General features: G+C 51.5%; 1 protein-coding gene across 6 annotated transcripts in view; it reads right to left on the bottom strand.

Moving 5' to 3' along the window:
* The window catches only part of ARHGEF10 (Rho guanine nucleotide exchange factor 10), an 87,218-nt gene extending 73,771 nt beyond the window's left edge, over window positions 1-13,447 (bottom strand). For 5 of the 6 annotated variants that reach the window (XM_059909810.1, XM_059909806.1, XM_059909808.1 and 2 more), the window contains exons 1-3: window positions 13,369-13,418; window positions 286-1,107; window positions 108-151 (exon numbers count right to left, since the gene is read on the bottom strand). In XM_059909810.1, the coding sequence (XP_059765793.1) occupies window positions 108-133 (26 nt within the window). In that variant the 5' untranslated portion in view covers window positions 134-151; window positions 286-1,107; window positions 13,369-13,418. Of the gene's footprint in view, window positions 1-107; window positions 152-285; window positions 1,108-13,368 lie in introns of all 6 variants that reach the window. The other variant, XM_059909807.1, reaches the window with a different exon arrangement.
* Window positions 13,448-16,898: the final 3,451 nt, after the last annotated feature.

Below are 16,898 nucleotides of genomic sequence, written 5' to 3' on the forward strand. Positions count from 1 at the left end.
CCGGGCTCGTCCAGAACAAGTGGGACGCACAGGCATGCGGGACCTGACGGCCACGTGGCTTTCCGTGTCTTACAGATTCGGGTTTCTCAATCACATCATTTACTCACCTTAAACCATGCTGGACAAGTCTCATTAATGCTATTGGTTTCTACTGAAAATGCACAAAACACAAGTCAAATTGACTTCTCGTTTCCCATTGCTGACGTGTGGAACAAAACAAAGAAAGACTATGCCTGTGCTTTTTCTTACTCTGATGCCTGACCCCATTAAACCACCACCGCTCACCCTCAGGGCACTCCCAGGATGCCAAGATGGACCTCGCAGCCGTCCTCGTCGTCCTACCCGAGGCTGAGCAGCCGAGAGAGCACGGCTCCTGTCTCCAGAGGCGGAGCGGGACTGGAATCCAGGGTCTGCGCGTGTGACCGCGTATGAATTTCAGGCAGACCACGACACTCAGGGACTGTTTTCTTCCAAAATCAGCATCCACGGGGAACTGCCTTCCTGGAAGCTCACACGCGCACACACACACACACAGCATCTGCCTCTGGATTTGGGGGGCCTGGGTGTCCGTGATCTGAATTCCACTCCATGCAGGCAACGCCCAGCACTGAAGTTTCAGCCCCTGGACCTCCCGGCAGCCCTAGGAAGCCTGCTCCCCGACGCTGGGCACCTGCCGCCTCCTGGCTGCCCTACAGGTGTTTTTAGGGACGGGATGAAGCCTGCTCGGCCCACGACCGACCTCGGGATGGAGGACAAGTCTCGCTTTCACAAGCCTCCTCCCCGGCAGACGAGCAGCAGGAAATAATGCCAACCTGGGCTGCAGGGCCGTGGGGATTATCACTGTCATTTTCCAATTTAAGCATCCTGATGAGAGATTTCACTGTGCACTCAGGTTGTGGTTTCCAACAAAAAGATGACACACGCGGTAGAAGCAGCAGCCCCGAGAGACGGGCACAGAGACGGTCCCTGCAGTGCGGCTGTGACTCTGCCTCAGAGCCTGGGCGGCGACGGAAGTGCCCCAGTCACTCGATTTTCTTTTAGTTTCATGGAAATAGCCTGAGTCTTTGCTCCAGCGAGGTTTCCAGCATCTTGGCCGTCTCTGCAGGCCTGCAGGGAGAGCACCGTGGACGCGTGGAGGCTCTGAGGGACGGGACCCGCCGCCCCTCCCAGCAGGTGTTCCCTGAGCAGGGGATGCCCTGGGTCCCGAGGGTGAGGAAGGCAGCGCGCTCTCCACAAGGTCCTTTCCGCTGAGAAGCAGCACGACGAGTAGACAGGGGGCTGGGAGCCTGGACTCGGGAGCCAGTCCGGGGAGACCCTGCTCGGGTCCGACCCTCCGGCTGGACAAGCTCGGTGTCCTCGCTGTGAACCGAGGTGACAGGGACATCTCTGCCGGAGGCCATGGGACCAGGAGCAGACAGCACTGGGGTTGGTTCCCCAACTCCCACCCCGGCCTCCGCGCTGACCAGTCACAAAAAGTTGGGGGACAGACTACAGGCTGAGCCTGCCCCCGACCCACCCAGCTGGAACCCGTCGAGTCCACGCACCAGAGACTGTGCCATGGTAGGTCAGGGGCACCCAGCGTCCGCACGAGGGCTGGATGTCCACTCAGAGCCCAGCGGGAGCCAGTGCACCTCAAGCCCGGGGACAGAGCCTGGGGACAGAGCCCGGGGATGCGGGGGACGCAGGAATCCTCATGGCTCAGGGCCGCTGGCGCTGGGTCCGCCGTTGCCTAAAACCACGAGCTTCCCAGCGACCTCACGTTAGGAAGGTTCTACCTCCACATGGAGAGTCAGGAAGGAAGAACTCAAAGCTCGCAGGACCTTACAGTATGAGTCCTGTTGGAAAGGCTCCAGCTAAGTTTAACCAAACAAACTCCAGGGCAAAGCAAACACACCAACCCTTTTCACTGAACATTTTCATAGATTCTTAAGTAAACATAATGCTCACAGAAGCAAGAAGGAAGGAAGGGAGTGGGGAGAGAGGGAGGGGAAAGAAAGAAAAGCACAGCTTCTCCCTAAGCCGCGCGCAGAACTTAGCCGGCAGGGACGTCTATTTTGTGCTCATCGAATTTGGGACCGCAAAGGGCACGGGAGTGCAGAGCACACGTGGGGCCTCGCTGGGGGTGTGTCCCGGGTCCCGTGTTTCTCTGCTCACGTCAGACTACAGCCACTTCCGTGGGGCCGCCTCCCCTCCCCTCAGAAAGGAAAGAAGTGACGAGAAGTGATTTATTCCATGTGGCAATGGCTATTACACAGCATCCAACCCCACATGTTCACCTGCTCACCACCTTTTCCAAACGGTCCCCTGTCCAGGGGATCAACCCCTCAGAACTCCTGGCGGGGTGCTCACCTGGACGGAGGGTGGGAATCGTGCCCCCCGCCCCAGGCAGCGCACCCCCTGCCATCCACACCCGCACTGCCTCAGCCCTGCTGCCCTGCCTGCAAATCTTTATGAACCAACTCCCTCCTGCATACTCCCGACCCGAACTCTCACCCTGCGAACAGCTCCCGGGTCACCTCTGCGTGTGTGTGTGGTGTGTGTGTGTCTCTGTCTCTCTGTGTCTCTCTCTGTGTCTCTCTCTGTGTCTCTGTTTCTGTATCTCTGTGTGTGTGTCTCTCTGTGTCTCTCTCTCTGTATCTGTGTGTCTCTCTGTGTCTGTCTCTGTATCTCTGTGTGTGTCTCTGTGTCTGTCTCTGTATCTCTGTGTGTCTCTGTGTGTCTCTCTGTATCTCTGTGTGTGTCTCTCTCTGTCTCTGTTACTGTATCTCTGTGTGTGTGTCTCTCTGTGTCTGTCTCTGTATCTCTCTGTGTGTCTCTGTGTCTCTCTCTCTGTATCTCTGTGTGTCTCTCTGTGTCTCTGTATCTCTGTGTGTGTCTGTCTCTCTCTCTGTATCTCTGTGTGTGTCTCTCTCTCTGTATCTGTGTGTGTCTCTCTATGTCTCTCTCTCTGTATCTGTGTGTGTGTCTCTCTGTGTCTCTCTCTGTATCTCTGTGTGTGTGTCTCTCTGTGTCTCTCCCTCCCCCTGCTGCCCCCTCCCACACTTGCCTGCTCTCTGCTCCTGGCCGGGAGGAAGGGACACACTTGTTCCTCGGGAAGCCTGTCCCCGCCCCGTGGGGCTGCCTGGGCTTGGTGACAGGAGTAAATCCTGGGGCACCGGGACGGGGCGGGTAGCAGAGACGGGAGAGGTGGACACTGGGGTGTGGCATGAGGACCACAGCTGGAGGAGCGGCGCACAGACGGCCGGTGGGGATGCAGGTTTGGCTGGAAGTCTGAGGAAAGGGAGCCCCAGCTGACGAGAGGGGAGCGGCCTCCAGCCCCACCGGCCTCCCCGGGATCCAGACTCCAGGAGGACAGGAGCACCATCACTCTTGTTCAGACAGAGACAGAAGGGAGAGAGACGGGGCGGTGACAGCTCCGCCCCTGGTGGGTGTGCCCACCCCCTAGGGAGTCCACGTGGCTCCGGAGGGGGATACAGCCCCGGAGCCTCCCAGACACTGTCCCTGCAAACACCACAGGCCGCGACACACGGGCCCAAAAGAATGAACACGTGGAAGCTTGGCTGATGCCCAGGCCATAATCTGCACTTTTATGGGGGTGAAAACATGCATTTAATTATTTATTAGGGCCTCCTAATAAGGAACAAAACCCAGAACTGTGCCTGACACGGGGTCTGCTTTCAGAAGAACACTTGTGGGGGGCGGGGGTGGACAAGGGGGAGGGGGAGGCGGAGGCGGGGCTGGGTGATGTCCCTGCCCTTCCTGCCCCCACTCTCCCTTACCTTCTCTGCCCCTCACTCTTCCATCCCTTATACACCTGGACCACAGGCCTGGCCTGGCCCAGACTGGACTGGACCAGACTGGCCTGGCCTGGACCGGACTGGCCTGCACTGCTGCTGTTCTGTGCCAGGTCCCTCCAGAATCCAGCAGGCCCTGCCCCCAGCGCAGGTCCACATCAGCCGGAATGCACGCGCCCCGAGCCAGACTCAAGCATCAGGAAGACAGCTGCCCCGCTGCCCCCCGAGGACCAAGGCACCCAGAGACTCATGGCACAAACGCTTCACGCCCCATGGACTCCTGAAGCCTGCCCGCATCCAAGGCCCCCAACACGGTTGTCCATGGCCACACAATCCAGCCGGAGAGCCTTCTCTCAAAACCTCAAAACCACCTAGACAAAAGCATAGTCGCTTCATTTCAAAACTTACCAAGGACGAAGTTAATTCTGTCTTTAATTGGCAGTGTCTTTGAGAAATGTTTTCATCAAAGGGGGTATTATATTCATAAAACAAAACAGGACAAAGTTACTCTTGCGAGGGGGTCATCACCAGACTGGCCTCTGCGTCTCCGTGTGTGACATTCTGTGCCCTCTCAGTCGGCTGATGGGCATCTCTTCCTCCGATTAATTCTTGGGCTGCAGCCTGTCCTCTGTCTGTCCAGGCCTCCCTGTCACCTCCCCCGCCACACATGCCCCTCCAAGGACAGGCACAGAGCACCCCAGCCGCTGGCAGTTCAGGACTTGACCAAGGACGCAGAGCAAACAGGCACCAAATCACCCCAAGGAATCAGGGGAGGAGGGCGGCAAGGAGAGGAGACGGCAGGAAACGCCCCACCCCTCCTCCTATGACCCACACACGCAGCAATTTCTTGCATGATGTAAATCTCAACTTTCAAAAACCATCCTTACAGACAAGGACATCCAGCCTCAGGAATGGAAGGAACTTGGGAAAACCCTGGGGCTGACGTCCATCCCCCTGCCTTCCTTGCAGGGGCACCTGGGTCAAGGTCAAGGGTGACGGACTGTGAGGGCCCTGGCCAAGGGGCTCACATTCCAGCAGGAGTTCCCATTATTTACAGGAAACACAATGAAATTCTTCCACAGAGAAGGAAGTGTGCTGTGCGAGTGTGTAATTACATCAGTCGGATGCAGACGAAGCCACTGTCCCCGCAAAGCTCCCTGGAGCCTTTCATCACGCGTCCAGGGGCAGCAGCTCAGCCCAGGTGTGGGGTGGCCTGGCTCCACCTGGTCCCACCCTACAGACGCCGTCCCCTGGGATGCTGGCACTGCCCACACACCCAGCACTGGCTCGGGCCACACTGTGGCCACTGGGGGGCGGGAAGGAGGGCTGTGTCCAGGCAGCATCTGCAATCACATCTGCCCTGCTGCAGGGGGGCTGAGACTCCCCTAGGACGGGAGGAAGGAGGACAGAGCCGGAGTGCAGCCTCAGTGTGGGGAGCGGAGAGAGCTTTCCTGAGGAAGACTGAGGGGAGGGCGGGCAGAGGAGGCTGGCCTGAGGTGGGGACATGACCAGGGCAGAGCCTTGTCCTCAACTCGGAGGGCGCCACGGAAGGCGTTTGATCAGGGACTGATGTGGCCAGAGTTGCCTTTTTGAAAGGTCACACTGGCATCAGGTGGACAGGGCATCGGGGAGGAGGGCCAGGTGGATGGAGGCCATCCCCCAGGAGGCTGTGGGGCAAGAGGTTAGGCTCATGACCACGATGATGACGGGAATGAGGAGGGGGAAGCACAGGAGACGGCACAGAAAGTGCAACTATGGCAGCCAAGCTACAGGGATGGGCGCCTTCTGTGAATTTTCCCGCTTTCTTCTGGTGGTTGATTAGCAGTTTCACACCATCGTGGTCAGAAAAGATGCTTGATGTGATTTCAGTCTTCTTAAATGTATCAAGACTTGTTTTGTCGGCTAACGTGATCTATCCTGGAGAATGTTCCATGTGTGCTTGACAAAAATGTCCATTCTGCTGCTTTTGGATGGAATGTTCTGTACATATCTCAAAAAATTCACTAAAGTTGCAGAACATAAAGATGTCACAAGAAAAGAAAGTTATAAGCCAATATCCCTGATAAACACAGATTCAAGAATCCTCAACAAAATACTGGCAAACCAAATTCAACATTATGTTAAAAGGATTTATTCCAGGAATGCAAGGATGGTTCAACACCTGCAAATCCACCAATGTGATACACCATATTTTAAAAAAAAAAGAAGGACAGGGGCTTCCCTGGTGGCGCAATGGTTAAGAATCTGCCTGCCAATACAGGCAACACGGGTTCGAGCCCTGGTCCAGGAGGATCCCACATGCCGCGGGGCAATGAAGCCCATGCACCACAACTACTGAGCCCGCACTCTAGAGCCAGCGAACCACAACTACTGAAGCCCACGTACCTAGAGCCCATGCTCTGCAACGGGAGAGGCCACTGCAATGAGAAGCCCGTGCACCGCAGCAAAGAGTAGCCCCCACTCACTGCAACTAGAGAAAGCCCGCGCGCAGCAACGAAGACCCAATGCAGCCAAAAATAAAATAAATTCTAAAAATATATAAAATAAAAAATAAATTTAAAAAGAAGGATAAAAATCATATTATCATCTCAATAGATGCAGAAAAAGCATTTGACAAAATTCAACACCCATTCAAAACAAAAATTCTCAACAAAGTGGGTGCAGAGGGAATGTGCCTCAACATAATAAAGGCCATTTATGACAAGCCCACATCTAACATCATACTCAAGAATGGAAAGCAGAAAACTTTTTCTCTAAGATCAGGAACAAGGCTAGGATGCCCACTCTCACCACTTTTATTCAAAATAGTATTGGAAGTCCTAGACAGAGCAATTAGGCAAGAAAAAGAAATAAAAGGCATCCAAATCAAAAGGAAAAAGTAAAACTGTCACTATTTGCTGACGACATTATATATAGAAAACCCTCAAGATTCCACCAAAAAAATTGTTAGAATAAACAAGTTCAGTAAAGTTGCAAGATACAAAATCAATATACAAAAATCTGTCGCATTTCTATATGCTAATAATGAACTGTCAGAAAGAGAAATTAAGAAAACAATCACATTTACAATTGCATCCAAAAGAAAAAATCTAGGAAAAAATTTAACCAAGGAGGCGAAAGACCTATACATGGAAAACTATAAGACACTGATGAAAGAAACTGAAGAAGACACACATAAATAGAAAGATATTCTGTGCTCATGGACTGGATGAATTACTATCATTAAAATGTCTATACTCAAAGCAATATACAGATTCAATGTAATCTCTATCAAAATTCCAATGGTTTTTTTTCACAAAAATAGAACAAACAATCCTTAAATTTGTATGGAAACACACAAATAGCCAAGAGAAAGAAGGACAAAGCTGGAGGCGTCACATTTCTTGACTTCAAACTGCATTGCAAAGCTATCGTAATCAAAACAGAATGGTATTGGCATAAAAATAGACACATAGATCAATGGAAAAGAACTGAGAGCCCAGAAATAAACCCATGTGTATATGGTCAATTAATCTGCAAGAAAGGAGGCAAGAACAGTCAAAGAGGAAAGGACAATCTCTTCGATGATTAGTGCAGGGAAAACTGGACAGCTATATGCAAAAGAATGAAACTGGGTCACTACCTTACACCATACACAAAAATTAACTCAAACTGGATTAAAGACTTGAATGTATGGCCTGAAACCATACATCTCCTAAAAGAAAACACAGGTGATAAAGTCCTTGACATCAGTCTTAGTGATGAGGTTTTGGATTTGACACCAAAAGCAAAGGTAACAAAAGCAAAAATAAACAAGCGAGACCACATCAAACTAAAAAGTTTCTGCACAGCAAAGGAAACCATCAACAAAGTGAAAAGACGACCTACAGAATGGGAGAAATATCTGCAAATTATCTATCTAATACGGGGTTAATGTCCAAAATACATAAAGAACTCATACAACACGATAGCCGAAAAACAACCAATCTGATTTTTAAAAACATGGGCAGAACTGAATGGACATTTTTCCAAAGAAGAAATTCAAATGAAAAGATGCTCAACATCACTAATCATCAGGGAAATGCAAATCAAAACCACAATGAGATATCACCTCAGACCTCTCAGAATGGCCATCAACAGACAGACAAGAAATAACAAGTGTTGGTGAGGATGTGGAGAAAAGGGAGCCCTCGTGCACTGTCGGTGGGAATGTAAATTGGTGCAGCCACTATGGAGAACAGTATGGAGGTTCCTCAAAAATATAAAAAATAGAGCTACCATATGACCCAGCAATCCCACCTCTGGGTATTTATTCAAAGGAAATAAAAACAGGATATCACAAAGATATCTGTCCATGGCCCCTCTCTCCTCCCCCTCCCTCCCTCCCTCCCTCCCTCCCTCCTCTCTCTCTCTCTCTCTCTCTCCTCCCCACCATCTAATCCACCAGCAAACGCTGTCAGCTCCACCTTCAGAGCACATCCCCAATGAGGTGAGCCGTCTCTCCCTCCCTCCACGGCCACCATCCGTCTCTTGCCTGAGTTTCTGTAAAAGCCTCGTAACTGGCCTCCCTTCCCCCGTTCCTGCTCCTCTGTAACCTTCTCAAGGCTGCACCCAGCAGGTCCTGTGAAAGCACAGTCGGCGCTCGCATCCCTTTCTGTCACTGTTTCCTCCCCAAGGTTGAGCCCTGCCTCAGCCTCCATCACTCAGCACTGCGGCCACCAGCCTTCCTGCTGCTCCCAACACACTCCTGCCGCAGGGCCCTTGCACGGGCTGCTCCTTCTGCTCGCAATGCTCTTGGGTGGACATGAGCGCAGCTGTCACTCTCCATCAGGTCCTCACTCGAACATCACCTTCCCGGTGAGGCCTTACCTGCCACCTTTGTGAGTAGCAGGCCCCTCCCGCCAGCACCCCCAGGCCTGTCTCCTGTTTTATTTCTATCATTATCTAAAGCACTACCTACTTTCCTGTCTATAGTCTCTCCCGGGCACAGGACACAAGCCCCATGAGAACAGGACCGGGTCCACCTGCTCACTGCCTAGTCTTGGGGCTGAGGGCACTTGGTACTCAGCACCCAGTAGGTGCTCACTAAATATCCACCAAATTAATAAATCCCTTCCGGATGTGCTGCATCATGTGACCACCTGCACCTCTTCCCATCTGTAAAAAGGTTGTTCCTTTTTTTTAAAGTTTAAGTACAAGAACTTGATTTTTTAAACGCATGAAAACAAAATGACATTGAATGTATTTCATCAGGGGAGAGACGGAAGCCTAAGGCGATGGCCTTAATTAGATTCCCTGCTGGAAGCTCCGGACAGACGGCAGGCACGCCCAGGGAACGGGGCCATGGAGGACGCCCAGGCGCCAGCAGGGAATGAGCCGTGGGCACAGCACCCTGGTGTGAACCCTCCTCACCTTCCCCGGGGTCCTCACCCTCCTCCCACGAAGGTGGAGAAGGGGGCGGCTCTTCCGGGGCGAGCAGGAGATGAGGCAGGGTCCCGAGGCCCTCCTGTCGGCCCAGACTGGCTGCAGCAGCTGCACACCCTGCAAACAATCTCTCCCCACTGCAACCACCTGGGATTCGTTTCCCAGATACTTCTGTCGTCTGGCAAATGCTGCACCTTTCATTCCTTCCTATTAAATCACCAGGAGCAGCGCGTGTCTAAACGTTTTTCCAGAACAGAGGCCGGCGGCAGGCCCAGTGGGCGCCCTCCAGACCCCGGTTCTGGACCCGAGACGGGGACTCTGTCCTCCGCAGACCGTGGACCCCAACAGCCTGAGTCTGATTTTAGTTCCAACTGAAAAGCGATCTAGGCCACGCCAGCCGGGGCAAGAACTCTGAGACGGAGGCCCATGCCCGGCACTGCTCTGGGAGAAGGGCCCCGCTGGCTGAGTCCCTGGCCACGCAGGTGACGTCCAGCCCAAGCTTCTCTGATGGACGCGAATCGGTGCCGCCCACGTGGCCGCTTCCCAGCGACCTGCGGAGTCAAGTGCTTGAGAACAAAGCATGAGTCAACGTCTTATCACTTTTGCAGCAAGAGAGCCGGCCGGCCGGGGCCAGGGGCCAAGTCCGCATCCTCGGGAGAGAGCAGGCGGCCAGCCCCACGACGAGCTCCAGCCCGGAGCAGGCGCCGCTACCCGGCCAGGCTCAGACCTGCACACACAGGGAGGGAAGAGACGCGCCGGATTCCTGCCCTCAGAGCTCAGCGCTCCTCACCCAGAAGCAGGCTCTGGCTCCCAAAATGGGATCACGGTTAACTCTGGAATTCCTGGGCAGTATCTACAGTGGCCCACAGCGGCATCCCATCCCCACCACTAGGCAGATGCCTACACTTTCGAGCAGCCCCTGCAAGCCGCTGCTGAAGCAAGGCAGAGCCTGGCCCGAGGGCAGAGCAGCCAAGCGACTCCCCAACATCCTTCCAGGGGTCCAAGGTCTTCCAGCCCCAGTGGAGATGGGCACTGAGCACGGCCTCAGCACAGACGCTACCCTTTCAGCTCAATGTTCTCCGTTCCTCGAAGTCACAAACCAGCTAAAGTCACCCCCCATCTTCCCTGCAGAGGAATAAGGCGAATAACAGAATAAAACACTAGGTGTGCACAGAACACTTTTATCAAAATGAAACTCCTCAGCTTTCCTGTACTGTCAGCTCCCATTCTCCACACCACTGAGAAATGACTCAAGTTCAAAGTTCGTATCTGTTTGACTTTGGAGTCTGAATGTCCACAGTGCTTTCTTAAAAAAAAAAAAAAAAAAATAGATGATGTCCACACATGAGGCTCTGGTTCCCCACAGCCTGCTGGCCTCCAGCCCAAGAAAAAGAGCGAAACCACAGCCCAGGAAGCAAAGCCCTGCCCTCAGGACCCTGACACACCTCGCGTGTGAAAAGGTCCTCTGCTACATGTAGCTATCAGTGTACAGAGTATTCGGGCATCCTCACCTATTCCTTTTGTTTTCTTCCTAAATGCCCAGTTCAGGGTCACAGGTGACTCACTGAGTCACGACCTTGGAGCCTCGGACAGGCCACCAGGTCACCAGCATCCCCCCCCCACCCCGCCGCCCCGGTGGAAGGCTAGCTCAGCCATCTGTGTGGGAGCGCAAAGCATCACTCTCACCCACCCATGACCTTTCTTCACAGCTCCCTTTCCCACGGGCACTGCAAGGCTGGAGAAGCTTTTGGCGCTGCATTTTACTTCAAAAAGTAATTTCTACTATCAGAATGTAGCTCATGGAAGAGAAACACTTTAAACCTAAAAAAAATAAATAAAAACTTCAAAAAAATCTTTTGAACATTCTTTAATGAAACCATAAAACATCAACAACCCAGAGAAAGCACCTTCTACTAGCAGGTACGCATTACTTTCACGATATAAAAAAGAACAGGAAATGAAAGAATAACACCAGTGCCATGACTGCTCATTTTTATAATCAAAGTTTTGAAACCGTGCACACAAAAACAAAGAAGCAGCAAAAACAAACTTTGATGTCTGGATCTTTGAAAAGTCTGATTTGGGAAGGAGAGACAATGAGGGGGGTTATGGTGGGTGGGGGCTGGTGGCAGATAAGAGGGTCCTTTGCCAGCTCTCCTGTGCCTCCCTGCTCACAGCCATCACCCCAGAGCTGGCCCTGCCCCCCACCCGCAGACCTGCACGTCCCTCTGTACCGCAAAGCTCCCAGAACTTCCCCCCTCATTTTCTCAAATTACACTTCCAGAAGTCTTAACCGAGAGAGCAGTAATCCCACCCCATAAGTGTTTAACATCTATGTTCTCCTTCTATCTTGTTTCACTCCACGTATGTTTCTACCTGTGCAAACTATGAATAATGTATGAAGTATACATGAATATGCTCTGAATATCCCAAGATGTGAATTTTTCATTGCAGCTTTTCTATCATGCCTTGTGCAATAAGAACATTGTATTTTTCAACAGGGGTCTATATTATTGACATTACAGAGTAATACAGCCAAACTCACAGCATTTTTATTTTGCTCTAACTTACGCAGAACATCATTATTTTAAAACACATTTCCACACACTTGCGTTCCAGCAATTTCATAAGTGAGTAAACAAATTCTGTGGGAACCTGACTCCCCAGGGGGGGCGGTGAGCAGTTCCAGAACTCAGCCCAGGGTCCAAATGCCACCAGAACCCCTCGATCTCCAAGAATTCCCAAAGAGTCAAGAAGTTCTTCTAACCCCACCAGAAAAACTGCAGAGAAAACGTGGCACGTCAAAATATCAAGATGACAAATTTGGTAAAACGAGAAACTCAAGTTCGACTTTTAAAAGATAAAAAGCTATTTTGAATAACTTTGGATTTTACCTCATCCCTAAATGTCTGTAACTGCTTTGATAGAATCTGGCCTGTATGGAGAGACTAATCTATTATGAAATACCACTTTCTATGAGTGACTTTTCTTATGGACATGAAATCAAGAAACCATAAAGAGTCATTGAGTCACCTAACTGCACATGTGGCCACTAAATCATATCCCAGGGCCAATCAAGTAAACACTGTGCGAGCTTAAGGGGTAAATTACATTTTAAAATTACACAGAGTATATCTCATCTTTCCATTATAATAAAAGTTATTTCCTAGAAAACAGATGTCCAAAATATATTTTTTAAGCAATAAATGAACAGTGAAAACGTTATCCCTCCCAATGTTCTACCTGGAGGGATATTAAGTAACTCTTGCACAAAATCCAGAACGTTGATGACTACTTTATTTTTACTTTGTGGCTCAACCAAAGAAGAGCTAAAAATCCATTGCATTTTGAGTTAATAAGAATTTTTACCGCTAGTAACTGAAAATATTACATTGCACCAAGTACGTCTGCTGCTTTCTCAGAATGTTCACGTCCTATTAAAAGCTGAAACATTTACTCAGATTTTTACGTTCAAACCGAGGGTCTCCCAGAGGGGAGGTGTGGCCAGGTGGGGATGAGCAAGGCACCTGCCGACCACTGGCAGCACACCCGCTTCAGTCTCCCCAACAATGGTAGATGGGGGAGGGGGAGGAAACACGTACGGGGATTTTTAAGTACAATAGTAATTATTTTCACCCTAAAGTGGGCCAAAGACTTTTTCCTCTATCGGAAAATATACATGACTGCTCCCCACCTAAACACCCCAACTCGCCATTCCTCCTGCAACGTCAGTGGGGCGCCGGCCTGGGGTCCCTCCTGCACCCTCCTGACAGCCGGTGGGGTCTCGACCCTGCTGCCGTTACCGCCGGGACTCGCGGTAAATGGGGGTTGTCCCGGGCCTCAGCTCCGCCACCTGCACGGTCCGTGCCCGGGGGCAGGGTGCACCCCGAGTGGCCCTCGCACAGTCACCCAAAACCTGGGGCGGGCGGGCAGCCCGCACTTCAAGGAGCGGTGGGATCTGGCCAGTTCGGGGGAGTTAGGCAGAAGTGCAACTTTCAAGGGAAAAAAAGGAAACTCCGAATCCCCGCGATAGGTGGGCTCGCTGGAGGCGCAGTTCAAGGACCCCCGCCCGCCTCCCACCCGCTCTCACCCCGCAGGACCCCCACCCGCCATCCGCCCCCCGCCCGCGCTCAACCCACAGGACCCCCGCCCATCCCCGGCCCGCACTCACCCTGCAGCCGGGACAGGACCCCGGCCCGCCGTCCCTCCGAGGACCCCTCTCCCCTCCTCTTGTCCGCGGCCCCGGGATGCGCCCCGGCCCCGCCCACAGGGAGGCCGGCCCACCCGCACGCCGTGATTGGCCTCATTGGGCGGTGCCGGGCGCCCACTGGCTGCCGCGCCTGCCCGTTCCTCGGCGGCGCCCCGCCCCCGCGCCCGCGCATTCCTGCGGAGCCACGTGGCCACCCGCACCCCCTCCTTCGACTCAAAGCGCAGCCTCGCTGCGCCCGCGTCGGCTGGGGGCGCCCGGCAGGACCCTTAGACCCGTGTCTTTTCCCCACGGAGCCCTCGGGCTGCTCACTCGTGGGCAGGGGGGGCGCCCGGCAGGACACCCCCGGACCCCCAGACCCCCATCTCTTCCCCGGGGAGTCCTCGGGCTGCGCGCGCGTGGGCAGAGTCCGCCGGGCAGATCACACCCCTAGATCTCCCCATCCCCCTCGCTGTCCCCAGAGCACCCACCCCTTCCCTTCGCTCGCTGGCCCTGCCAGCAGGGGCGTTCCTGGCTCCTCAGAAGGTCAGCTGCCCCGAGGCCCGCCAAGTGTCTGGAGTTTGGAAATGCAATGATTTCACACATTGCCGAGACAATTTTTAAAGCTTGCCTTTTACAGGAAAGCGCTCATTTTCACCTTTACCTTGACGGTGAACATAGGTTCTAGAATTCTGTATCTTGTAAGAGCCAAAAAGCAATGCTGTAAGAGGGAGAGCTTGACCCTGCGTTTTCACCCTTGGAATGGACAGCGCTTATTGGGCCTAAAAAGCATCCTTATACTACGAGCCCATTTGAGGTTAAAAATCCACGCATATGCTTGGTTCCTCACAGAAGCGCCTAAGATAAACAAGAATTCCCTTCTGTGCTGTTGGAATTGTTTGCCAGGAGCATTTCTTTGTTTTATAATTTAAAAAAGGAAGCATATTATTGCTATAATTTCTGCTATAGGACAAAACTCGAGACAAAGCATCTTTAACAAGAATACAAACCAAAACGACAGCTGAAGAATGTTGCCTGTTACCTGGTCAACAAGGTAAACAGATGAGTCATGCCCTAGGCTCCTCTCCCATATCCTGCCCAAATCTCTCAATCATAGAAGTAATTTAAAGTCAGAACGTTAGAACTGCCAGACACCTTAAAGATCTAGGGTACCATTCACTAGGTTTATAGAAGGAAGACAATGTAGCTAAATGTCAGAAAGCTAATTTGAACATTAAGTGCCCTTAAAGCACCCATGCTCTGTAAAATTTCTTTCCCTGCAAATTGTGACTCATATAAATCATAGCTACCATATAAAGCTATGTTTTCCCAACAATGGTTGGGAAAAAATAATAGTAGGTAAGGGAATATTTTAGCAATGCTTATTATTAGCATTCTCTAATTTTATGGAAAAAGACTCAGCTGTTTTTAAATACTATTTCAGACCTATCTTAGAGCACCCTGGGAAGATACTAGAGCCTGAATCAATTGAAAAAGATACTTTCTCTCAGTGTCTTTAATAGCAGAAACATTATTTGGGGTCTCTTTTCCTAGGGCTCTTTGAGTAGCTTATTCAAAGTTCTCCTACCCAATTTTCTTAGTAGCCATGGTGGACAGAGGTAGAAAGACCAAGTGAATTAGTTCTAGTTCACCACACAACAAGAAAATCCTGATACATGTTGCGTTTCTGATCTAGTGGAGCAGAGATAAGAGGGAAATTATACTGTATATGGATGAAACAAGGGATTGGGGGTCGATTTGGGGATCCTATTTTGGTTTCTAACACTAATAAAATCCTCTGTGACTTACACAGGTCTCTGAGCTTCCATCTCACCATCTAGAAAATGTGACTAATAATATCTACATCATAGATAAGATGTTTAAAAGGGAGAACTATACAAAGAACGCAGTATGATGTCTGGGAAGAGTAGATGCTCACTAAGCCATAATATAATTTGGATCTAACTTTTTTTTTTCAGGAGCAAGAAAACATATTGAATCACTATTTCTAATAGATGGCTCACAAGTTCATTTTAAGAAACTTAAGGAAGTTCAGGAGGCTGCTATTGTCATCATTTTTCACTCAGAAATCATGTTATTTTGGACCATGGGGACAATACAGTAGCAGCATCATAACTAGAAGCACAGAGTGCAGCTTCCCCATTTCCACCATGGCTGTGTTGACCCCCTAAGCTCAGGGCCACCAGGAAGGGCAGTGCTGAAGTGGGTGGGGCATGGTGCTGGGGCAGAAAGAACTCTGATTGAAGCCTCCAGTCCTGTCTAGTTTATTATAGTGTTCTTCAGATATATCACCATTTCCTGTAAGCCCTGATGTGGAAGAGGATCAGAATTTCCATTGCAATTTCCTCTTTGACCAGTGGGATATTATATACATATATGGAGAGAGGGAGAGGGAGAGGGGGAGAGAGAGAGAGAGAAAGAGACTGAATATGAAGAAGTGGCTCACACAAGTATGGAGGCTGACAAGCCCCCAGCATGTGCCATCGGACTCAGGAAAGCCGGTGACCCAAGGGAGCCGATAGTGTGAATCCCAGTTGGAGGACAGGAGAAGATGACCTGAGATGACCCAGCTCGTCAATGAGGCAGAAAAATGGGGAATTCCTCCTTCCTCCATCTTTTGTTTTATTCAAGCCCTCAGTTGATTGGACGATCTCCACGCACATGGGGTGGGGCCACTTACTGAGTCCACGGGCTCAAACGCTAATCTTCTCTGGAAGCACCTGGAAAAAAATGTTCAATCTGGGTAACCCATGGCCGTCGGTTGCCCCGTAAAATTAACCATCACAACTACACATTGTTGATGGGAGTGTAAAATGGTACAATCACTTGGAACATTTGTTTTGCAGTTTCTCGTAGGATAAGCACAGCAACCCCCCTCTTAGGTATTCCTTCAAGGTACAGGAAAACATAGGCCCGTACAAAGACCATTAGAAGAATTTTTTTATTCGTTAACAGTTCAAACTGTTCAAAACAGTGCACATAGTTCAAAACTGGGCCAAGTCAAATTGCATCAAAGGGTGGCTGTAGCCACAAAGTGTGGTCTGGTCCCACAGGAGAGCGCTGCGTGTAACAGCATCAGAAAGGACAGTAACAGAAAGAAAGAAACTGCACTCAGTGGCTGAGATGAACCTCAGACACACTGCGTGGCATGAAAAGAGAACAGACCTGGAGCACACGCTCTGCCCAGAGCTGCGTGTCCTTCTCTACAGAAACGACCGCCGGGGTGGGTGTGTGGGTGCCTTCGCTCAGCCCCAAACCAGCGGGCTGGGCCGGAGGCGGCTGGCGAGTGGGAGGGGCTCCAGCCCCCGTGCCCTGATCCGGGCCGCTCCCTCGCTCGCTCTCGCTCGCCCTTCCGCGGCTGCAGCATCTCCACTCCGCCCCGCCCCTACCCGCGTCCCCTCCGAGGGCAAAGGGACACGAGGGGGCGGGGGAGGGAAAGCAAAGCCAAGAAGCGGCGACGAGGCGGAGGAACCCGGCAAGATCAGTGAGGCGGG

This window comes from Balaenoptera ricei, chromosome 21 (genome assembly GCF_028023285.1).
Source record: "Balaenoptera ricei isolate mBalRic1 chromosome 21, mBalRic1.hap2, whole genome shotgun sequence".
NCBI classification, from domain to species: Eukaryota; Metazoa; Chordata; class Mammalia; order Artiodactyla; family Balaenopteridae; genus Balaenoptera; species Balaenoptera ricei.